Genomic DNA, 26027 nt, shown 5'->3' on the forward strand with positions numbered 1-26027 from the left:
AATTGTCTATCAATCCCTGTCCACCCTATATTTTTTAGTCACGTTTATGAGTATTTATGTATAAGAGTAGATCACTGTCTAAGTGGCGCAAGGACGTTTTCTTTACCAGCTTGTCTACATTTCACATTGTCTAACCATGATTTTGGTGGCTAAATATAAACATTTTCGATCAAACTGTATATGCATGTTGTAATGTGATGTTACAGGAGTGTCATCGGAAGAATTCTGAGAAGGTTAGTGAAAAAATTAATATCTTTTGGCGATGTTGACTTTTATCGCTCACTTTGGCTAGAATCAATGCTGGGCTGCTAATTGCTATGTGCTAAGCTAATATAACGATTTATTGTGTTTTCGCTGTAAGACACTTAGAAAATCTGAAATATTGTCTGTATTCACAGGATCTGTGTCTTTCGATTCGTGTATGCTGTGTATTTTTACGAAATGTTTGATGATTAGTAGTTAGGTAAACACGTTGCTCATTGTAATTATTCTAGTCCATTTGTGATGGTGGGTGCAATTGTAAACTATGCCATCTACCTGAAATATGCACTTTTTTCTAACAAAACCTATCCCATACCATAAATATGTTATCAGACTGTCATCTAATGAGTTTTTTTGTTGGTTAGGGGCTATAAATATCTTAGTTTAGCCGAATTGGTGATGGCTACTGGTGTTGGTGGACAAATAAAAGATGGTGGAATATGCTAATGTGTTTTTAGGTAATAGATGTACATCTTTACATATTGTGTCTTCCCTGTAAAACATTTTAAAAATCGGAAATGTTGACTGGATTCATAAGATCTGTGTCTTTCATTAGCTGTATTGGACTTTAATGTGTGAAAGTTAAATATTTTAAAAAAATATTTTTTTTGAATTTCGCGGCACTGGTTTTTCAGTGGGGGGGGGGGGGGGAGTGCCGCGAGCGGCACGCTGATCCTAGACAGGTTAAAAGCTTTCCTCGTTTAGGGTAGAGAATGGATTCTGCGCTGAGGGGGAGTGGGGACATGGTGCCTGTGGGCTCTGCTACTACTGCTGCTGCTGCGCTGTTCTGCTGCCCCATTGCCATAGCAACCCATTTGTTTGTCTGCTGCTGTTGCTAGCTAGCGCTAATTTAGTTCAAAAACCAGCAAAAAGAGTGACAAATCCTCACAAAAAAGGAGGGGTCAATGTCAGTGATGGCATAATCGACTACACTTGTCCTAAGAGCTGAGCAGTAAGTAAAGGGACCTAAAGAGTCCCCTCTGATTCTACCATTAAGCATGTACAGGCCTAAGGCTCAACAGAGATGCACTAACTCCTTCCCATATTTGTTCAGTATTTGGTCAGGACTTTTTCTATTATTTATAATAGGGCTACTGTACAAGGAGGGGTGACCAAATATGTGGTGGTTACCTCCCGCATCAGTGTAGTCAGGCTCAGAACCTGTTCTTGCATTGAAATCTCCACAAAGAAGCACTTTACCCTCTGCCTGAAATGTAATGATTTCTGTATGGAGATTGTCAACAAAAAAAAAAAATTGTGGCCTGCTGGAGGTCATTTTGCAGGGCTCTGGCATTGCACCTCCTTGCACTAAGGCGGAGGTAGCGGTCCTGCTGCTGGGTTGTTGCCCTCCTTCGGCCTCCTCCACGTCTCCTGATGTACTGGCCTGTCTCCTGGTAGCGCCTGCATGCTCTGGACACTACGCTGACAGACACAGCAAACCTTTTTGCCACAGTTCGCATTGATGTGCCATCCTGGATGAACTGCACTACCTGAGCCACTTGTGTGGGTTGTAGACTCCGTCTCATGCTACCACTAGAGTGAGAGCACCGCCAGCATTCAAAAGTGACCAAAACATCAGCCAGGAAGCATAGGAACTGAGAAGTGGTCGGTGGTCACCACCTGCAGAATCACTCCTGTTTTGGGGGGTGTCTTGCTAATTGCCTATAATTTCCACCTTTTGTCTATTCCATTTGCACAACAGCATGTGAAATTTATTGTCAATCAGTGTTGCTTCCTAAGTGGACAGTTTGATTTCACAGAAGTGTGATTGACTTGGAGTTACATTGTGTTGTTTAACCTGTCTAGGATCAGCGTGGCGCTAGCGGCACCCCCCCCCCCCCCCACTGAAAAACCAGTGCCGCGAAATTCAAAAAAAATATATTTTTAAAATATTTAACTTTCACACATTAAAGTCCAATACAGCTAATGAAAGACACAGATCTTGTGAATCCAGTCAACATTTCCGATTTTTAAAATGTTTTACAGGGAAGACACAATATGTAAAGATGTACATCTATTACCTAAAAACACATTAGCATAATCCACCATCTTTTATTTGTCCACCAACACCAGTAGCCATCACCAATTCGGCTAAACTAAGATATTTATAGCCCCTAACCAACAAAAAAACTCATTAGATGACAGTCTGATAACATATTTATGGTATGGGATAGGTTTTGTTAGAAAAAAGTGCATATTTCAGGTAGACTTCATAGTTTACAATTGCACCCACCATCACAAATGGACTAGAATAATTACAATGAGCAACGTGTTTACCTAACTACTAATCATCAAACATTTCGTAAAAATACACAGCATACACGAATCGAAAGACACAGATCCTGTGAATACAGACAATATTTCAGATTTTCTAAGTGTCTTACAGCGAAAACACAATAAATCGTTATATTAGCTTAGCACATAGCAATTAGCAGCCCAGCATTGATTCTAGCCAAAGTGAGCGATAAAAGTCAACATCGCCAAAAGATATTAATTTTTTCACTAACCTTCTCAGAATTCTTCCGATGACACTCCTGTAACATCACATTACAACATGCATATACAGTTTGATCGAAAATGTTTATATTTAGCCACCAAAATCATGGTTAGACAATGTGAAATGTAACTCAGCTGGTCAGAATTTGTCCTTGCGCCACTTAGACAGTGATCTACTCTTATACATAAATACTCATAAACGTGACTAAAAAATATAGGGTGGACAGGGATTGATAGACAATTTAATTCTTAATACAATTGCGTTATTACATTTTTTAATTTATCCTTACTTTTCAATACAGTTTGCGCCAAGCGAAGCTACGTCAAAAAACATGGCGTCCTAAGCCACTAAAATGTTTCGACAGAAACACGATTTATCATAATAAAAATGTCCTACCTTGAGCTGTTCTTCCATCAGTATCTTGGGCAAAGGATCCTTTCTTGGGAGAAATCGTCTTTTGGTGGAAAGCTGTCCTCTTGCCATGTGGAAATGTCAACTGCGTTCGGGATGAACTGAAAAGCGTGCCCAACTTTTCACATCGTTGCAAAAATAAATGTCCCAAAATCGCACTAAACGGATATAAATTGCTATAAAACGCTTTAAATTAACTACTTCATGATGTTTGTAACTCCTATAACGAGTGAAAAGATGACCGGAGAAATATAACAGGCTAAACTAACGCTTGGAACAGGAGAGGGTCGGTGTCTTCCACGCGCGTTACGCAGCAAGAAAAGACTTGCTAGCTAAAGGTTTTTTTCATTTGTAGGGCCTGTGAACGAGCAATCGACCCCGTTGGAATCGTCATCACGTAAAGGCATCCAGGGGAAGACGTAAGAAGTGTCCGTATAGTCATAGCAACGACAGTGCCCTTTTAACTGACTTCAGAAAAGTGGCCAACATTTCTCAAATCTGACTCCATGTCAGGGAAATTGCTGTAGAATGGGCTCTGTTCCACTTAGAGACAAAATTTCAACTCCTATAGAAACTATAGACTGTTTTCTATCCAATAATAATAATAATATGCATATTGTACGATCAAGGATTTTGTGGGAAGCCGTTTAAAAAATTAGCCACATTAGCATAAATAGTCTAAACAGCGCCCCCATCCCCAACAGGTTAAGTGTTCCCTTTATTTTTTTGAGCAGTGTATATACATACACACACATACACATACACACATATATACAGACATATACACACATACAAACATATATATACATATACATATAAATATACATACACACATACACACATATATACATACATATACACACATACGTATATATATATATACACACACACATACACATACATACATACATACATACATACATACATACATACATACATACATACATACATACATACATACATACATACATACATACATACACACCATTACATGTAAAAATTATTATAATACCGGTGCCAATAAAACTAAGAATAGTTGTAAACAAATTAATAAGAATGGAATAAGATTGCACAAAAAATAAAAAAATAAGTACAATGCAATCTGCAACCCTGTGTGTGTGTGTATGTGTGTGTGTGTGTGTGTGTGTGTGTGTGTGTGTGTGTGTGTGTGTGTGTGTGTGTGTGTGTGTGTGTGTGTGTGTGTGTGTGTGTGTGTGTGTGTGTGTGTGTGTGTGTGTGTGAATTAAAGGGTCTGTCTAGCTCTTTAGTCTGCATATTAGTTGCAGTGGACTCTCTTTCCTTACCACCAGCACATGCTCTCCTCTTCTCTCCACTGTGTCTCCAGTCCTTTCTTAACCTTCCCTCTCCCCTCCCTCCCTCCATCTCTCTCTGTCTGTGTGTCTCAGCGGGTCTACTCAGCTCCAGATGTTTCCCCTCCTTCCCCCAGTTAGCACAGCTCTGCAATCAATCAAGCCTCAGCCAGGGATAGAGGAGACCCAGGGTCTCCCGGGAACCCTGCTGTTCCAGGGACAGCCCCTGCTCCGAGGAGTGCCTCACCGTAGGGAGGCTGTGGAGTGGGCATGGCAGGTGTTAGCCCACTCAGGAGAGAACACAGCAGGCTGAGAGGCACAGAGCGCTACAGAGAACTGTGTCTCACCAGTTAGCAGGCTGTATAGCAGACTCTTTGACATCAGGCTAAAAAAGTTTGTTAATTTAAGTTTGTTAGTGTGGAATAGTGGAATGAAACATTTTAGTCTTGGATAATGTTGTTGTGTACAGATGCACTATCTTAATTTGACCCTGCTTCTCACAGCAGGAAAATAATCCTGCAGCAACAGGACATTTATGTGGATTATGTGGATTGTAATTAATGGACATTTTTGTAGGTGGTGATACACATTTTTATGAGCATTGCCTTATTTCTATTACAGTATATTGGATGACTGTCATTCATAATCCATTCACCCAGTTCAATGTAACATCGATAGGTTTAGGATACTACATGATACTCTAATTATCCCTATACCCATCATGAGGCCGACCTGCACACATGTCGAGAGAAAATGTTTAGGTGACATTCAATACCGCCTTGCAAACTCTTGCGTGCATCTAGCTGATCTAAGGTGCAATCATTAGTCCAACAGTTTAACAAGAGAGTTTCTACTGGACAAATTCAGGTATGTTTATCCCCGTTTCGCTCTGTTTGCTTCCGTTTAAGAAATGTATGTCAACAGTATCGGCGGAATAAATAACACCCCGGTCACGCATAAACACAGTTCACATTCATAGCAGCCACGTTGCATTCCTTCTCGCATTTATGCGCCCTCCTCTCACCTTTTTCCTTCGTTTGTGGACTTTAATGCACATCAGCTGTATGTGACCAGGCGTAAAAACCTTTCCAAGCCAAACCGCTACACACAGCCTACATCGTTGTCACAATATGTGACCGACCGGTTCAAATCAGTCTTATGTACCATTTTAAATTGTGTTTTTTTTACATTGGATAAAAGTAGAGACAGCTACAAAATTCTATACAGTACACTACAGTTGAGGAACAATGAGAAAGTAATTTTGCTTTGAATGTTGCTAAACTTGTGAACTCACTCTTGAGAAAATGGCCTTTGAATGTTTATGTACTACTACTGGAAAGCCCTTCTTTGTCTACACCCAAAGCGTTGATGACTGCCACTGTGCTGTCAGTAAATTCAGAGCGTTTCGCTCTCGGAGCATTCAAAGAGCACACTGGACGCTCTGGCCAATGAGTAGGGTTGATCCGAACGTTCTGACCTCACAACGGCAGTCAAGCACCCAAGGTAAATGGCTAACATTGGCTAGCTTGCTAGCTACTTCCAGACACAAATGAGAGAACACCCCACTCTGACCATTTTACTCGCCCTAGCAGAGCTGGTAAGGCTGTTTTCATGTTATCCAGAGCATTGGTGACTGAAACCGCGCTGCTGGCAACAATTTAGTTACTGTACGCTTTTTTCCCTACATTTACTGACACCGGCCATATTCAACGGGCTTTGAAGGTTCGTAAATTCATCAGTTATTCTACACTCTGGCACACTCAGATGAGAGTATTTTGTTAAGACATGTAGCTAGCTAGCTAGATAACTTATTATGGCTGCAGAGGCAGTATTGAGTAGCTTGGATGAAAGGTGCACAGAGGTGCCCAGAGTAAACGGCCTGCTCCTCAGTCATAGTTGCTAATATATGCATATTATTATTAGTATTGGATAGAAAACACTCAGAAGATTCTAAAACTGTTTGAATTATGTCTGTGAGCATAACAGAACTCATATGGCAGGCAAAAACATGAGAAGAAATCCAACCAGGAAGTGAGAAATCTGAGGTTGATCGATTTTCAACTCATTGCCTATTGAAGACACTGTAGGATATGGATCTGTTTGCACTTCCTATGGCTTCCACTAGATGTCAAGAGTCTGTAGAACATTGAATGAAGCTTCTACTGTGATGTTGAGCCGGATGGGAGCTGTTTGAGTCAATGGTCTGGCCACGCGCATTCCACATGATGTCGACTTGCGTTCCATTACTTCTATAGACACAAAGGAATTTTCCGGTTGGAACGTTATTGAATATTTATGATAACAACATCTTAAAGATTGATTCTATACTTAGTTTGACAAGTTTATTCGACCTGTAATACAACTTTTTGAAGTTTTCGTCCGACGTTCGCCTGGACCTGCACGAGCGTTTGGATATGTGTACTAAACGCGCTAACAAAAGTAGCTACTTGGACATAAATGATGTGTTAAGGCGTTCCTCCTCCTCTCCATTTTCGGAAAAGGAGGAGTATTGAGGGAACCAAGGCGCAGCGAAGTTTGAACACATAATGATTTATTAAATAAACAAAATAGACAAAGACGAAAACGAACTATACTGGATATAACTAACAAAATAACAAAACGATGTAGACAGACCTGAACAAACGAACTTACATATACACGAAGCACGCTGACACAGGAACAGACTACATAAACCGAAAACGAAACGAACAACCGAAACAATCCCGTATGGTGTAAGACATAACACAGACACAGGAGACAATCACCCACAAACACACAGTGATAATGCCCTACCTAAATATGACTCTTGATTAGAGGAAAATGCAAACCACCTGCCTCTAATCAAGAGCCATACCAGGCAAACCGAAACCAACATAGAAACAGGTAACATAGACTGCCCACCCAAAACACATGCCCTGACCAAAAACACATAAAAACTAACATAAATAGGTCAGGACTGTTACAGTACCCCCCCCCCAAGGTGCGAACGCCGGGCGCACCAGCACAAAGTCCAGGGGAGGGTCCGGGTGGGCAGTTGACCACGGTGGTGGCTCCGGTTCAGGACGCTGTCCCCGCACCACCATAGTCACTCCCCTCTTCTTTCTACCCCTTCCACTGACCACCCAAACATTAGCTTCCCCTAAATAAACAGCTAGCACCGGGACAAAGGGCAGCACCGGGACAAGGGGTAGCACCGGGACAAGGGGCAGCACCAGAACAAGGGGCAGCACCAGGATAAGGACCATCACTGGAATAAGGGGCAGCACCGGGACAAGGGGCAGCACCGGGACAAGGGGCAGCACCGGGACAAGGGGCAGCACCGGGACAAGGGGCAGCACCGGGACAAGGGGCAGCACCGGGACAAGGGGCAGCACCGGGACAAGGGGCAACACCGGGACAAGGGGCAACACCGGGACAAGGGGCAACACCGGGACAAGGGGCAGATCCCGGCTGAAGGACTCTGGCAGGTCCTGTTTGGACGGCTCTGGCAGGTCCATGCTGGCTGACGGCTCTCGACGCTCATGGCAGACTGACGGCTCTCGACGCTCATGGCAGGCTGACGGCTCTCGACGCTCATGGCAGGCTGACGCTCTCGACGCTCATGGCAGGCTGACGGCTCTCGACGCTCATGGCAGGCTGACGGCTCTCGACGCTCATGGCAGGCTGACGGCTCTCGACGCTCATGGCGCTCTGACGGCTCTGGCTGCTCATGGCTCTCTGACGGCTCTGGCTGCTCATGGCTCACTGACGGCTCTGGCTGCTCATGGCTCACTGACGGCTCTGGCTGCTCATGGCTCTCTGACGGCTCTGGCTGCTCATGGCTCTCTGACGGCTCTGGCTGCTCATGGCTCGCTGGCGGCTCTGGCAGATCCTGTCTGGTTGGCGGCTCTGGCAGATCCTGTCTGGTTGGCGGCTCTGGCAGATCCTGTCTGGTTGGCGGCTCTGGCAGATCCTGTCTGGTTGGCGGCTCTGGCAGATCCTGTCTGGTTGGCGGCTCTGGCAGATCCTGTCTGGTTGGCGGCTCTGGCAGATCCTGTCTGTCTGACGGCTCTAGCGGCTCCTGTCTGGCTGACGGCTCTAGCGGCTCCTGTCTGGCTGACGGCTCTGTAGGCACATGGCAGACGGGCGGCTTTGCAGGCTCATGGCAGACGGGCGGCTTTGCAGGCTCCTGGCAGACGGATGGCTCAGATGGCGCTGGGGAGACGGATGGCTCAGATGGCGCTGGGGAGACGGATGGCTCAGATGGCGCTGGGGCGACGGATGGCTCAGATGGCGCTGGAGAGACGGATGGCTCAGATGGCGCTGGGGAGACGGATGGCTCAGATGGCGCTGGGGAGACGGATGGCTCTGGCCGGATATGGCGCACTGTAGACCTGGTGCGTGGTGCCGGAACTGGAGGCACCGTGCTAATGACAAGCACCTTCCTACTAGTGCGGGGAGCAGGGACAGGGCACACTGTATTCTCAAAGCCTACTCTATCCCTGATGCGTGGTACCGGCACTGGTGACGCCGGGCTGAGGACAAGCACATCAGGATTAGTAGGGGGAGAATATACAGTGTGTACAGGGCTCTGGAGACGCACTGGTAGCTTAGTGCGTGGGGCCGGAACTGGAGGCACCGGGCTAGATACACGCACTACAGGGAGAGTGCGTGGAGGAGGAACAGGGCTCAGGATACGCACTGGTAGCCTAGTGCATAGTGTAGACACTGTAGGTACTAGGCTGGGGCGGGGAGGTGGTGCCGGAAATACCGGACCGTGGAGGCGTACTGGCACTCTTGAGCATTGAACCTGCCCAACCTTACCTGGTTGAATGCTCCCGGTTGCCCGACCAGTGCGGGGAGGTGGAATAACCCGCACCGGCCTATGTAGGCGAACCGGGGAAACCATGCGTAAGGCAGGTGCCATGTATGCCGGCCCGAGGAGACGCACTGGAGACCAGACGCGTTGAGCCGGCCTCATGACACCTGGCTCAATGCCCAATCTAGCCCTCCCAGTGCGGGGAGGTGGAATAACCCGCACTGGGCTGTGCACTCGTACAGGAGACACCGTGCGCTCTACTGCGTAACACGGCGCCTGCCCGTACTCCCGCTCTCCACGGTAAGCCTGGGAAGTGGGCGCAGGTCTCCTACCTGCCCTTGGCCCACTACCCTTTAGCCCCCCCCCCCAAGAAATTTTTGGGAGTTACTCACGGGCTTTTTCGGCTTCCGTGCCAGACACGTTCCCTCATAGCTCCGGTTCCTCTCTCCGGTAGCCTCCGCTCTCCTCAGTGCCTCCAGCTGTTCCCATGGGAGGCGATCCCTCCCAGCCAGGATCTCCTCCCAAGTGTAGCAACCCTTTCCGTCCAAAACATCGTCCCATGTCCATTGCTCCTTCTTTTCCTGTCCCTTTCTCCTTTGACTCCGCTGCTTGGCTCTGGGTTGGTGGGTGATTCTGTTAAGGCGTTCCTCCTCCTCTCCATTTTCGGAAAAGGAGGAGTATTGAGGGAACCAAGGCGCAGCGAAGTTTGAACACATAATGATTTATTAAATAAACAAAATAGACAAAGACGAAAACGAACTATACTGGATATAACTAACAAAATAACAAAACGATGTAGACAGACCTGAACAAACGAACTTACATATACACGAAGCACGCTGACACAGGAACAGACTACATAAACCGAAAACGAAACGAACAACCGAAACAATCCCGTATGGTGTAAGACATAACACAGACACAGGAGACAATCACCCACAAACACACAGTGATAATGCCCTACCTAAATATGACTCTTGATTAGAGGAAAATGCAAACCACCTGCCTCTAATCAAGAGCCATACCAGGCAAACCGAAACCAACATAGAAACAGGTAACATAGACTGCCCACCCAAAACACATGCCCTGACCAAAAACACATAAAAACTAACATAAATAGGTCAGGACTGTTACATGATGGACATTACCAAACAAAACAAACATTTATTGTGGAAGTGGGAGTCCTGGGAGTGCATTCCGACGAAGATCAGCAAAGGTTCTGTAAGTGAAGATTTATCATGCTTTTTCTGAGTTTTGTTGACTGCACAATTTGGCGGGTAACTGTATGGCTTACTTTTGTGGCTGAACGCTGTTCTCAGATTATTGAATATTGTGCTTTTGCTTCCAGTAGGATAATCTTTTGTAAAGATTTTTGAAATCTGACACAGCGGTTGCATTAAGAACAAGTTTATCTTTAATTCTATGTAAAACATGTATCTTTCCTCAAAGTTTATGATGAGTATTTATGTTATTTGACGTGGCTCTCTGCAATTTCTCCAGGTATTTTGGAGGCATTTCTGAACATGGCGCCAATGTAAACTGAGGTTTTTGGATATAAATATGAACTTAATCGAACAAAACATATATGTATTGTGTAACATGAAGTCCTATGAGTATCATCTGATGAAGATCATCAAAGGTTAGTGATTCATTTTATCTATATTTCTGCTTTTTGTGACTCCTGTCTTTGGCTGGAAAAATAGCTGTGTTTTTCTGTGATTTTGCGGTGACCTAACATAATCGTTTGTGGTGCTTTCGCTGAAAAGCCTATTTGAAATCGGACACTTTGGTGGGATTAACAACAAGATTACCTTTAAAATGGTATAAAATACATGTATGTTTGAGGATTTTTAATTATGAGATTTCTGTTGTTTGAATTTGGCGCCCTGCACTTTCACTGGCTGTTGTCATATCATCCCCTTAACGGGATTGCAGCCATAAGAAGTTTAAACAATGAGCCATAATCCCAACTCATGATGTTACTACCCTGCATGAATCTGCAGGTAGCTAACCAACCAGGTTCAATGTTAGCTAGCTAACAATAGGCTCTAACTAGTCAAGCAAATGGCTCTGAGATAAGAATAATAAGATCATACACTTAACATTAGCTAGCGAGCCAGCCAGCTAACGTTAGCTAGCTAACAGTACACTTTAACTTGAAATGAAATCCCTTCCTGTCAAAATTGGAAAAGTGTAATATCTGAAAATGTAGCTAGCTATACTATCTTACCCATATACATCATGGATGGACGCGTCTCCTGTCAGATGCCATGGTAGCAATTAATTTGAAGATGACACAGGGTTTTTCTCCATCTCCTTAGCTACTGTATTATACTCAAATTACACTCATTTCAAAACTCGACATGCACGTAATGTTAGCTAGCGAGCCAGCCAGCTAACGTTAGCTAGCTAACAGTACACTTTAACTTGATATTAGGCTTATACTGTTTTACTATACGATACTTTAAAAAAAATTATGCATTAGAAAGGATTACCTAGACATACTGCCCAGCTCAAATAGACAGAAGCGGGCTGTATGGCAAACCAATCCAAACTCATCTCCCTGCATGTCCAGCCCACTCATTATCTCAGCCAATCATGACTAGCGGGAAGGTTGCAGATTTTTTCTGTGGCTAAACCAACTAGGCTCGTAATTTAACAATTGTTATTGTATTTGCAGATGGCATACAAGTTTGTTATTAAGGAACATGAAATTCACATGTTCCAGAAGGAATTTCTGCCAAAAAAACACATTTTGAACAAAATAAAAAGTTTACGTTCAAACGGCTCTCCTGGTGACGCGTGACATAGGCATAGTTTCCTGAAACGAGTCGCATATTAGCTAAAGTAACGTCATAGTCAACATAGCTAATAGAAGTACTAGTAACACGTTAGTAAACCCGCTACAATCATGCAGTAACGTTACAGTGTATAGTCACGTAGCAGTTTAACAGTTACAGCAGCGGGTCCCAGTGGTAATATATAAGTAACACCAAAAGCTTACCTTGACTTGAAAGAGTTCCAGTGTTGTGTTGGATAGTCATAGCCAGCTAGCTAACATAGCATCCCTCTCTTTAAGCAGGGTGTTTGAGTAGGCTAAACTAGCTTGCTGCATTTTCTAGCTAAGTAAATGAAACTGAAACTGAAAACAAATGACAATCTCTATCTCTCTCTTGCCTCTCCTTCATTTTGGAATACATTTTTATTTGTTCAAAATTTGTTCACAGAGAACTGTTGAGGCTACTGTAGACCTTCATTGGGTGTGTGTGTGTGTGTGTGTGTGTGTGTGTGTGTGTGTGTGTGTGTGTGTGTGTGTGTGTGTGTGTGTGTGTGTGTGTGTGTGTGTGTGTGTGTGTGTGTGTGTGTGTGTGTGTGTGTGTGTGTGTGTGTGTGTGTGTGTGTGTGTGTCTGTACATTCATTCTCACATGTGTGTGAGAATGTGTGTGTGTGTTTCAGCGGGCAGGCCGGGGGTCCAGGAGGAGATCCTTCATAACCTGGACTACTGTGACATCCTGGTGCTGGGGGAGGAGCTGAGGCCGGAGCAGGAGAGTCTCCAGCTGCAGCGTAGCACCCTGCTGGGGAAACACCTGGACGCCACCAACTCCACATCCGGCATGTCTATATACGGTAAGTCACCATGGAAACATTTAACTGCCTGACCCGTAATCCCTGTCTAACCTCTGACTCCTACCCCAACTCCAACTCCAGTTATGGCATGCCTCCATCTATGTTACAATGCAAACACCTAACCATAACCCCTATCTCCCTCTATATCCATATCCCATGTCTTCCTCTATATCCATATCCCCTATCTTCCTCTATAACCATAACCCCTATCTTCCTCTATAACCATAATCCCTATCTTCCTCTATACCCATAACCCCTAACTTCCTCTATATCCATAACCTCTATCTTCCTCTATAACCATAACCCATATCTTAATCTATAACCATAACCCATATCTTCCTCTATACACATAACCCCCATCTTCCTTTACAACCATAACCCCAATCTTCCTTTATAACCATAACCCCTATCTTCCTCTATATCCATAACCCCTATCTTCCTCTATATCCATATCCCCTATCTTCCTCTATATCCATATATCCTATCTTCCTCTATAACCATAACCCCTATCTTCCCCTATACAATAACCCCTACCTTCCTCTATATCCATAACCCCTATCTTCCCCTATACCCATAACCCCTATCTTCCTCTATATCCATAACCCCTATCTTCCTCTATACCCGTAACCCCTATCTTCCCCTCTACCCATAACCCATATCTTCCTCTATAACCATAACCCCTATCTTCCTCTATACCTATAACCCCTATCTTCCTCTATACCCATAACCCCTATCTTCCTCTATATCCATAACCCCTATCTTCCCCTATATCCATAACCCCTATCTTCCCCTATACCCATAACCCCTATCTTCCTCTATACCCATAACCCCTATCTTCCTCTATACCCATAACCCCTACCTTCCTCTATACCCATAACCCCTATCTTCCTCTATACCCGTAACCCCTATCTTCCTCTATACCCGTAACCCCTATCTTCCTCTATAACCGTAACCCCTATCTTCCTCTATATCCGTAACCCCTATCTTCCTCTATATCCGTAACCCCTATCTTCCTCTATACCCATAACCCCTACCTTCCTCTATATCCATAACCCCTATCTTCCCCTATACCCATAACCCCTACCTTCCTCTATAACCATAACCCCTATCTTCCTCTATACCCATAACCCCTATCTTCCTCTATACCCATAACCCCTATCTTCCTCTATACCCATAACCCCTATCTTCCTCTATACCCATAACCCCTATCTTCCTCTATATCCATAACCCCTATCTTCCCCTATATTCATAACCCCTATCTTCCCCTATACCCATAACCCCTATCTTCCTCTATACCCATAACCCCTATCTTCCTCTATACCCATAACCCTTATCTTCCTCTATACCCATAACCCCTATCTTCCTCTATACCCGTAACCCCTATCTTCCTCTATACCCGTAACCCCTATCTTCCTCTATAACCGTAACCCCTATCTTCCTCTATATCCGTAACCCCTATCTTCCTCTATATCCGTAACCCCTATCTTCCTCTATACCCACAACCCCTATCTTCCTCTATACCCATAACCCCTATCTTCCTCTATACCCGTAACCCCTATCTTCCTCTATATCCGTAACCCCTATCTTCCTCTATACCCATAACCCCTATCTTCATCTATACCCATAACCCCTATCTTCCTCTATACCCATAACCCCTATCTCCCTCTCTATCCATAACCCCTATCTTCCTCTATACCCATAACCCCTATCTTCCTCTATACCCATAACCCCTATCTTCCTCTATACCTGTAACCCCTATCTTCCTCTATACCCATAACCCCTGTCTTCCTCTATATCCATAACCCCTATCCTTCTCTATATCCATAACCCCTATCTTCCTCTATATCCATAACCCCTATCTTCCTCTATACCCATAACCCCTATCTTCCGTTATAACCGTAACCCATAACTTCCCCTAAACCATAACCCCTATCTTCCCCTATACCCATAACCCCTATCTTCCTCTATACCCATAACCCCTATCTTCCCCTCTACCCATAACTCATATCTTCCTCTATAACCATTACCGCTATCTTCCTCTATATCCATAACCCCTATCTTCCTCTATACCCATAACCCCTATCTTCCCTTATACCCATAACCCTTATCTTCCTCTATATCCATAACCCCTATCTTCCTCTATATCCATAACCCCTATCTTCCCCTATACCATAACCCCTATCTTCCTCTATACCCATAACCCCTATCTTCCTCTCTATCCATAACCCCTATCTTCCCCTATACCCATAACCCCTATCTTCCCCTCTACCCATAACCCATATCTTCCTCTATAACCATAACCCCTATCTTCCTCTATACCTATAACCCCTATCTTCCTCTATACCCATAACCCCTATCTTCCTCTATATCCATAACCCCTATCTTCCCCTATATCCATAACCCCTATCTTCCCCTATACCCATAACCCCTATCTTCCTCTATACCCATAACCCCTATCTTCCTCTATACCCATAACCCCTACCTTCCTCTATACCCATAACCCCTATCTTCCTCTATACCCGTAACCCCTATCTTCCTCTATACCCGTAACCCCTATCTTCCTCTATAACCGTAACCCCTATCTTCCTCTATATCCGTAACCCCTATCTTCCTCTATATCCGTAACCCCTATCTTCCTCTATACCCATAACCCCTACCTTCCTCTATATCCATAACCCCTATCTTCCCCTATACCCATAACCCCTACCTTCCTCTATATCCACAACCCCTATCTTCCTCTATAACCATAACCCCTATCTTCCTCTATATCCAAAACCCCTATCTTCCTCTATACCCATAACCCCTACCTTCCTCTATACCCATAACCCCTATCTTCCTCTATACCCGTAACCCCTATCTTCCTCTATACCCGTAACCCCTATCTTCCTCTATAACCGTAACCCCTATCTTCCTCTATATCCGTAACCCCTATCTTCCTCTATATCCGTAACCCCTATCTTCCTCTATACCCATAACCCCTACCTTCCTCTATATCCATAACCCCTATCTTCCCCTATACCCATAACCCCTACCTTCCTCTATATCCACAACCCCTATCTTCCTCTATAACCATAACCCCTATCTTCCTCTATATCCAAAACCCCTATCTTGCTCTATATCCATAACTCCTATCTTCCTCTATACCCATAACCCCTATCTTCCACTATACCCATAACCCCTATCTTCCTCTATATCCATAACCCCTATCTTCCTCTATACCCGTAACCCCTATCTACCCCTCTACCCATAACCCATATCTTCCTCTATAACCATAACCCCTATCTTCCTCTATACCCATAACCCCTATCTTCCTCTATACCCATAACCCCTGTCTTCCTCTATACCCATAACCCCTATCTTCCTCTATACCCATAACCCATATCTTCCTCTATATCCATAACCCCTATCTTCCCCTATATTCATAACCCCTATCTTCCCCTATACCCATAACCCCTATCTTCCTCTATACCCATAACCCCTATCTTCCTCTATACCCATAACCCTTATCTTCCTCTATACCCATAACCCCTATCTTCCTCTATACCCGTAACCCCTATCTTCCTCTATACCCGTAACCCCTATCTTCCTCTATAACCGTAACCCCTATCTTCCTCTATATCCGTAACCCCTATCTTCCTCTATATCCGTAACCCCTATCTTCCTCTATACCCATAACCCCTATCTTCCTCTATACCCATAACCCCTATCTTCCTCTATACCCGTAACCCCTATCTTCCTCTATATCCGTAACCCCTATCTTCCTCTATACCCATAACCCCTATCTTCATCTATACCCATAACCCCTATCTTCCTCTATACCCATAACCCCTATCTCCCTCTCTATCCATAACCCCTATCTTCCCCTATACCCATAACCCCTATCTTCCTCTATAACCATAACCTCTATTTTCCTCTATATCCATAACCCCTATCTTCCTCTATACCCATAACCCCTATCTTCCTCTATACCCATAACCCCTATCTTCCTCTATACCTGTAACCCCTATCTTCCTCTATACCCATAACCCCTGTCTTCCTCTATATCCATAACCCCTATCCTTCTCTATATCCATAACCCCTATCTTCCTCTATATCCATAACCCCTATCTTCCTCTATACCCATAACCCCTATCTTCCGTTATAACCGTAACCCATAACTTCCCCTAAACCATAACCCCTATCTTCCCCTATACCCATAACCCCTATCTTCCTCTATACCCATAACCCCTATCTTCCCCTCTACCCATAACTCATATCTTCCTCTATAACCATTACCGCTATCTTCCTCTATATCCATAACCCCTATCTTCCTCTATACCCATAACCCCTATCTTCCCTTATACCCATAACCCTTATCTTCCTCTATATCCATAACCCCTATCTTCCTCTATATCCATAACCCCTATCTTCCCCTATACCATAACCCCTATCTTCCTCTATACCCATAACCCCTATCTTCCTCTCTATCCATAACCCCTATCTTCCCCTATACCCATAACCCCTATCTTCCCCTCTACCCATAACCCATATCTTCCTCTATAACCATAACCCCTATCTTCCTCTATACCTATAACCCCTATCTTCCTCTATACCCATAACCCCTATCTTCCTCTATATCCATAACCCCTATCTTCCCCTATATCCATAACCCCTATCTTCCCCTATACCCATAACCCCTATCTTCCTCTATACCCATAACCCCTATCTTCCTCTATACCCATAACCCCTACCTTCCTCTATACCCATAACCCCTATTTTCCTCTATACCCGTAACCCCTATCTTCCTCTATACCCGTAACCCCTATCTTCCTCTATAACCGTAACTTCTATCTTCCTCTATATCCGTAACCCCTATCTTCCTCTATATCCGTAACCCCTATCTTCCTCTATACCCATAACCCCTACCTTCCTCTATATCCATAACCCCTATCTTCCCCTATACCCATAACCCCTACCTTCCTCTATATCCACAACCCCTATCTTCCTCTATAACCATAACCCCTATCTTCCTCTATATCCAAAACCCCTATCTTCCTCTATATCCATAACCCCTATCTTCCTCTATACCCATAACCCCTATCTTCCACTATACCCATAACCCCTATCTTCCTCTATATCCATAACCCCTATCTTCCTCTATACCCGTAACCCCTATCTACCCCTCTACCCATAACCCATATCTTCCTCTATAACCATAACCCCTATCTTCCTCTATACCCATAACCCCTATCTTCCTCTATACCCATAACCCCTATCTTCCTCTATACCCATAACCCCTATCTTCCTCTATACCCATAACCCCTATCTTCCTCTATATTCATTACCCCTATCTTCCCCTATATTCATAACCCCTATCTTCCCCTATACCCATAACCCCTATCTTCCTCTATACCCATAACCCCTATCTTCCTCTATACCCATAACCCTTATCTTCCTCTATACCCATAACCCCTATCTTCCTCTATACCCGTAACCCCTATCTTCCTCTATACCCGTAACCCCTATCTTCCTCTATAACCGTAACCCCTATCTTCCTCTATATCCGTAACCCCTATCTTCCTCTATATCCGTAACCCCTATCTTCCGCTATACCCATAACCCCTATCTTCCTCTATACCCATAAACCCTATCTTCCTCTATACCCGTAACCCCTATCTTCCTCTATATCCGTAACCCCTATCTTCCTCTATACCCATAACCCCTATCTTCATCTATACCCATAACCCCTATCTTCCTCTATACCCATAACCCCTATCTCCCTCTCTATCCATAACCCCTATCTTCCCCTATACCCATAACCCCTATCTTCCTCTATAACCATAACCCCTATTTTCCTCTATATCCATAACCTCTATCTTCCTCTATACCCATAACCCCTATCTTCCGTTATAACCGTAACCCATAACTTCCCCTAAACCATAACCCCAATCTTCCCCTATACCCATAACCCCTATCTTCCTCTATACCCATAACCCCTATCTTCCCCTCTACCCATAACTCATATCTTCCTCTATAACCATTACCACTATCTTCCTCTATATCCATAACCCCTATCTTCCTCTATACCCATAACCCCTATCTTCCCTTATACCCATAACCCTTATCTTCCTCTATATCCATAACCCCTATCTTCCTCTATATCCATAACCCCTATCTTCCCCTATACCATAACCCCTATCTTCCTCTATACCCATAACCCCTATCTTCCTCTCTATCCATAACCCCTATCTTCCCCTATACCCATAACCCCTATCTTCCTCTATACCCATAACCCCTATCTTCCCTTATACCCATAACCCTTATCTTCCTCTATATCCATAACCCCTATCTTCCTCTATATCCATAACCCCTATCTTCCCCTATACCATAACCCCTATCTTCCTCTATACCCATAACCCCTATCTTCCTCTCTATCCATAACCCCTATCTTCCCCTATACCCATAACCCCTATCTTCCTCTATACCCATAACCCCTATCTTCCTCTATATCCATAACCCATATCTTCCTCTATATCCATAACCCCTATCTTCCCCTATACCCATAACCCCTATCTTCCTCTATATCCATAACCCCTATCTTCCTCTATATCCATAACCCCTATCTTCCCCTATACCCATAACCCCTATCTTCCTCTATACCCATAACCCCTATCTTCCTCTCTATCCATAACCCCTTTCTTCCCCTATACCCATAACCCCTATCTTCCCCTATACCCATAAACCCTATCTTCCTTTATAACCGTAACCCTTGTATCTATGAAACTGGTAGTGACCATAGGAATGTGTCCACCATCTCTCTCAGGTGTGGACTCCATGTCCAACTATGAGCAGGTGATCAGGCAGGTGCATTACTACAACTGGCACCCCACCCAGACCCCAGACAGGAAGTTCCGTCTCACCTGCTCTGAGCTAAACGGACGCTACACCAGCAATGAGTTCACCCTGGAGGTCAGTGGACTAGAGAGCGGAACGATAAAAATACAGGAGTTCCAATGTTCCTGTGTTTTCAGAAATTATATTTGATTAAACATTTCCTCCCCTTTTCAACTTTTTTCCCCTGCCCTTTTCCCAGAAAATCTCTGACGGTTCTGTGTCTAATAGTCCTTATTTGTAGTTTACTCTTATATTTTCTGAGACATGTATCATACCTGTAACCTTGCTTTCTATTCTTGGCCTGCCCAGATCAGTGTACTCCACAAATCAGAGGCTGGGGAGCATGTCAATCAAATGGTAGCCCCGTCCCAGTACATGCAAGTCGTTCCTCATCTGGCCATGGTCCACAGTCTATACCCCACACACGGTCCAGGTAAGACTATAGAATCATCAGTCCATACCTCACACACAGCTCAGTTAGGACTTAGGACAAAGGATAATTCTGTTCCAGCCCAACACACCTTTTAACACACCTCTGTGTCTGTGTGTGTGTGTGTGTGTGTGTGTGTGTGTGTGTGTGTGTGTGTGTGTGTGTGTGTGTGTGTGTGTGTGTGTGTGTGTGTGTGTGTGTGTGTGTGTGTGTGTGTGTGTGTGTGTGTGTGTGTGTGTGTGTGTGTGTGTGTGTGTGTGTGTGTGTGTGAGAGAGAGAGAGGAAACTGACAAGAAACTGGACGACAGTGCAAATGGAGAATGGGGAGGACTCTGTGTGCATGTGTAGATAGCTACTATTATTGAACACACAGAGAGAGAAAAACATACAACATTTTAAAATCCATGTAAACAAACAACAAGGGTGCGGTTTAAACAGGCAAAAACACACACTTTTCTTCCCACAGGGCCGTGGGGTGAGACAGGGCCGTGGGGTGAGACAGGGCCGTGTGGTGAGACAGGGCCGTGTGGTGAGACAGGGATGCAGCTTAAGCCCCACCCTCTTCAACATATATATCAACGAATTGGCGAGGGCGCTAGAACAGTCTGCAGCACCCGGCCTCACCCTACTAGAATCTGAAGTCAAATGTCTACTGTTTGCTGATGATCTGGTGCTTCTGTCACCAACCAAGGAGGGCCTACAGCAGCACCTAGATCTTCTGCACAGATTCTGCCAGTCCTTTGCCCTGACAGTAAATCTCAGTAAGACCAAAATAATGGTGTTCCAAAAAAGGTCCAGTCGCCAGGACCACAAATACAAATTGCATCTTGTCACCATTGCCCTAAAGCACACAAAAAACGATGCATAACTCGGCCTAAACATCACGCTACAGGTAACTTCCACAAAGCTTTAAAATATCTGAGAGACAAGGCAAGAAGGGCATTCTATGCCGTCAAAAGGAACATAAAATTCGTGATACCAATTAGGATCTGGCTAAAAACACCTGAATCAGTTAGGGAACCCATTGCCCTTTATTGTTGTGAGGTCTGGGCTCCGCTCATCAACCAAGAATTCACAAAATGGGACAAACACCCAATTAAGACTCTGCATGCAGAATTCTGCAAAAATATCCTCTGTGTACAACGTAAAACACCAAATAATGCATGCAGAGCAGAATTAGGCCGATACCCGCTAATTATCAAAATCCAGAAAGGAGCCATTAAATTCTACAACCACCTAAAAGGAAGCGATTTGCAAACCTTCCATAACAAAGCCATCACCTACAGAGAGATGAACCTGGAGAAGAGTCCCCTAAGCAAGCTGGTCCTGGGGCTCTGTTCACAAACACAAACAGACTACACAGAGCCCCAGGAAAGCAACCCAATTAGACCCAAGCAAATCATGAGAAAACAAAAGATAATTACTTGACTCATTGGAAAGAATTAACAAAACAACTGAGCAAACTAGAATGCTATTTGGTCCTAAACAGAGAGCACAAAGTGGCAGAATACCTGAACACTGTGACTGACCCTAACTTAACCTGTCTAGGATCAGCGTGGCGCTAGCGGCACTCCCCCCCCCCCCCCCCCACTGAAAAACCAGTGCCGCGAAATTCAAAAAAAATATTTTTTTTAAATATTTAACTTTCACACATTAAAGTCCAATACAGCTAATGAAAGACACAGATCTTGTGAATCCAGTCAACATGTCCGATTTTTAAAATGTTTTACAGGGAAGACACAATATGTAAAGATGTACATCTATTACCTAAAAACACATTAGCATAATCCACCATCTTTTATTTGTCCACCAACACCAGTAGCCATCACCAATTCGGCTAAACTAAGATATTTATAGCCCCTAACCAACAAAAAAACTCATTAGATGACAGTCTGATAACATATTTATGGTATGGGATAGGTTTTGTTAGAAAAAAGTGCATATTTCAGGTAGATGGCTAGTTTACAATTGCACCCACCGTCACAAATGGAATAGAAAAACTACTTAGAGCAACGTGTTTACCTACTTACTAATCATCAAACATTTCGTAAAAATACACAGCATACACGAATCGAAAGACACAGATCCTGTGAATACAGACAATATTTCAGATTTTCTAAGTGTCTTACAGCGAAAACACAATAAATCGTTATATTAGCATAGCACATACCACATAGCAGCCCAGCATTGATTCTAGCCAAAGTGAGCGATAAAAGTCAACATCGCCAAAAGATATTAATTTTTTCACTAACCTTCTCAGAATTCTTCCGATGACACTCCTGTAACATCACATTACAACATGCATATACAGTTTGATCGCAAATGTTTATATTTAGCCACCAAAATCATGGTTAGACAATGTGAAATGTAGCTCAGCTGGTCAGAAAATGTCCTTGCGCCACTTAGACAGTGATCTACTCTTATACATAAATACTCATAAACGTGACTAAAAAATATAGGGTGGACAGGGATTGATAGACAATTTAATTCTTAATACAATTGCTTTATTACATTTTTTAATTTATCCTTACTTTTCAATACAGTTTGCGCCAAGCGAAGCTACGTCAAAAAACATGGCGTCCTAAGCCACTAAAATGTTTCGACAGAAACACGATTTATCATAATAAAAATGTCCTACCTTGAGCTGTTCTTCCATCAGTATCTTGGGCAAAGGATCCTTTCTTGGGAGAAATCGTCTTTTGGTGGAAAGCTGTCCTCTTGCCATGTGGAAATGCCAACTGCGTTCGGGATGAACTGAAAAGCGTGCCCAACTATTCACATCGTTGCAAAAATAAATGTCCCAAAATTGCACTAAACGGATATAAATTGCTATAAAACGCTTTAAATTAACTACCTTATGATGTTTTTAACTCCCATAACGAGTAGAAACATGACCCGAGTAATATTACCCCCTTCACTAATGCTTGGAAAAGGTGCGGGCCGGTGTCCTCTAGGCGCATGACGCAGCTCCAAAAGAATGACTAGCTTCAGGGTTTTTTCATTTGTAGGGCCTGTGAACGCGCAATCGACCCCATTGGAATCGTCATCACGTAAAGGCATCCAGGGGAAGACGTAAGAAGTGTCCGTATAGTCATAGCAAAATCAGTGCCCTTTTAACTGACTTCAGAACAGTGGCCAACATTTCTGAAATCTGAATCCATGTCAGGGAAATTGCTGTAGAATGGGCTCTGTTCCACTTAGAGACAAAATTTCAACTCCTATAGAAACTATAGACTGTTTTCTATCCAATAATAATAATAATATGCATATTGTACGATCAAGGATTTTGTGGGAAGCCGTTTAAAAAAGTACCCAATTAGCATAAATAGTCTAAACAGCGCCCCCATCCCCAACAGGTTAAGGAAAGCTTTGACTATCTACAGACTCAGTGAGCATAGCCTTGCTATTGAGAAAGGCCGCCGAAGGCAGACCTGGCTCTCAAGAGAAGATAGGCTATGTGCACGCTGCCCACAAAATGAGGTGGAAACTGAGCTGCACTTCCTAACCTCCTGCCAAATGTATGACCATATTAGAGACACATATTTCCTCAGATTACACAGATCCACAAAGAATTTGAAAACAAACCCAATTTTGATAACCTCCCATATCTACTGGGTGAAATACCACAGTGTGCCATCACAGCAGCAAGATTTGTGACCTGTTGCCACAAGAAGAACAAACACCATTGTAAATACAACCCATATTTCTGTTAATTTATTTTCACTTTTGTACTTTAACCAATTGCACATAGTTACAACACTGCATATATACATAATATGATATTTGTAATGTCTTTATTCTTTTGGAACTTCTGTGAGTGTAATGTTTACTGTAAATTTTTATTGTTTATTTTTTGTATATTGTCTACTTCACTTACTTTGCCAATGTTAACATATGTTTCCCATGCCAATGAGAGAGAGAGAGAGAGAGAGAGAGAGAGAGAGAGAGAGAGAGAGAGAGAGAGAGAGAGAGAGAGAGAGAGAGAGAGAGAGAGAGAGAGAGAGAGAGAGAGAGAGAGAGAGAGAGAGAGAGAGAGAGAGAGAGGAGAGAGAGAGAGAGAGAGAGAGAGAGAGAGAGAGAGAGAGAGAGAGAGAGAGAGAGAGAGAGAGAGAGAGAGAGCGGATATGAAGAGAAAGGGAGGGAAGAGAGGACACATGAGAAGTGTGCATGGAGGGGTGTCTTTAATGAAGTGAATGATGTAGATTGTAACATTCTGTGTAGATTGTTCTGTTGGGAGACCGTACAGACCCTCTAGTAACGTTCTGTGTAGATTGTTCTGTTGGGAGACCATACAAACCCTCTAGTAACGTTCTGTGTAGATTGTTCTGTTGGGAGACCATACAAACCCTCTAGTAACGTTCTGTGTAGATTGTTCTGTTAGGAGACCGTGCAGACCTACTGTAACATTCTGTGTAGATTGTTCTGTTAGGAGACCGTACAAACCCTCTAGTAATGTTCTGTGTAGATTGTTCTGTTGGGAGACCGTGCAGACCCTCTAGTAACATTCTGTGTAGATTGTTCTGTTGGGAGACCATACAAACCCTCTAGTAACGTTCTGTGTAGATTGTTCTGTTGGGAGACCATACAAACCCTCTAGTAACATTCTGTGTAGATTGTTTAGTTACGAGACCGTACAGACCCTCTGGTAACATTCTGTGTAGATTGTTCTGTTGGGAGACCATACAAACCCTCTAGTAACGTTCTGTGTAGATTGTTCTGTTGGGAGACCGTGCAGACCCTCTAGTAACATTCTGTGTAGATTGTTCTGTTGGGAGACCATACAAACCCTCTAGTAACATAACCGTGCAGACCTACTGTAACGTTCTGTGTAGATTGTTCTGTTAGGAGACCGTGCAGACCCTCTAGTAACGTTCTGTGTAGATTGTTCTGTTAGGAGACCGTGCAGACCTACTGTAACAATCTGTGTAGATTGTTGTGTTAGGAGACCGTACAAACCCTCTAGTAACGTTCTGTGTAGATTGTTCTGTTGGGAGACCGTACATACCCTCTGGTAACGTTCTGTGTAAATTGTTCTGTTAGGAGACCGTGCAGACCATCTAGTAACGTTCTGTGTAGATTGTTCTGTTAGGAGACCGTGCAAACCCTCTAGTAACATAACCGTGCAGACCTACTGTAACGTTCTGTGTAGATTGTTCTGTTGGGAGACCGTACAGACCTATTGTAACATTCTGTGTAGATTGTTCTGTTGGGAGACCGTACAAACCCTCTGGTAACATTCTGTGTAGATTGTTCTGTTAGGAGACCATCTAGACCCTCTAGTAACATTCTGTGTAGATTGTTCTGTTGGGAGACCGTACAGACCTATTGTAACGTTCTGTGTAGATTGTTCTGTTGGGAGACCATACAAACCCTCTAGTAACGTTCTGTTCAGATTGTTCTGTTAAGAGACCGTGCAAACCCTCTAGTAACGTTCTGTGTAGATTGTTCTGTTAGGAGACCGTGCAAACCCTCTAGTAACGTTCTGTGTAGATTGTTCTGTTGGGAGACCGTGCAGACCCTCTAGTAACATTCTGTGTAGATTGTTCTGTTGGGAGACCATACAAACCCTCTAGTAACGTTCTGTGTAGATTGTTCTGTTGGGAGACCGTGCAGACCCTCTAGTAACGTTCTGTGTAGATTGTTCTGTTGGGAGACCGTGCAGACCCTCTAGTAACGTTCTGTGTAGATTGTTCTGTTAGGAGACCGTGCAGACCTACTGTAACAATCTGTGTAGATTGTTCTGTTAGGAGACCGTACAAACCCTCTAGTAACGTTCTGTGTAGATTGTTCTGTTGGGAGACCGTACAGGCCCTCTGGTA

The 26027-nt window shown here is 43.8% G+C and overlaps 1 protein-coding gene across 2 annotated transcripts in view; it reads left to right on the forward strand.

Moving 5' to 3' along the window:
- The window catches only part of LOC129831799 (calsyntenin-2-like), a 681146-nt gene that overhangs the window by 624205 nt on the left and 30914 nt on the right, over positions 1-26027 (forward strand). For both annotated transcript variants that reach the window (XM_055895258.1, XM_055895259.1), the window contains exons 13-15: positions 12735-12905; positions 19708-19853; positions 20088-20211. In XM_055895258.1, coding sequence (XP_055751233.1) covers positions 12735-12905; positions 19708-19853; positions 20088-20211 — 441 coding nt within the window. The remainder of the gene's footprint in view (positions 1-12734; positions 12906-19707; positions 19854-20087; positions 20212-26027) is intronic.

The sequence above is a fragment of the Salvelinus fontinalis genome, chromosome 33, assembly GCF_029448725.1.
Source record: "Salvelinus fontinalis isolate EN_2023a chromosome 33, ASM2944872v1, whole genome shotgun sequence".
Lineage (NCBI taxonomy): Eukaryota > Metazoa > Chordata > Actinopteri > Salmoniformes > Salmonidae > Salvelinus > Salvelinus fontinalis.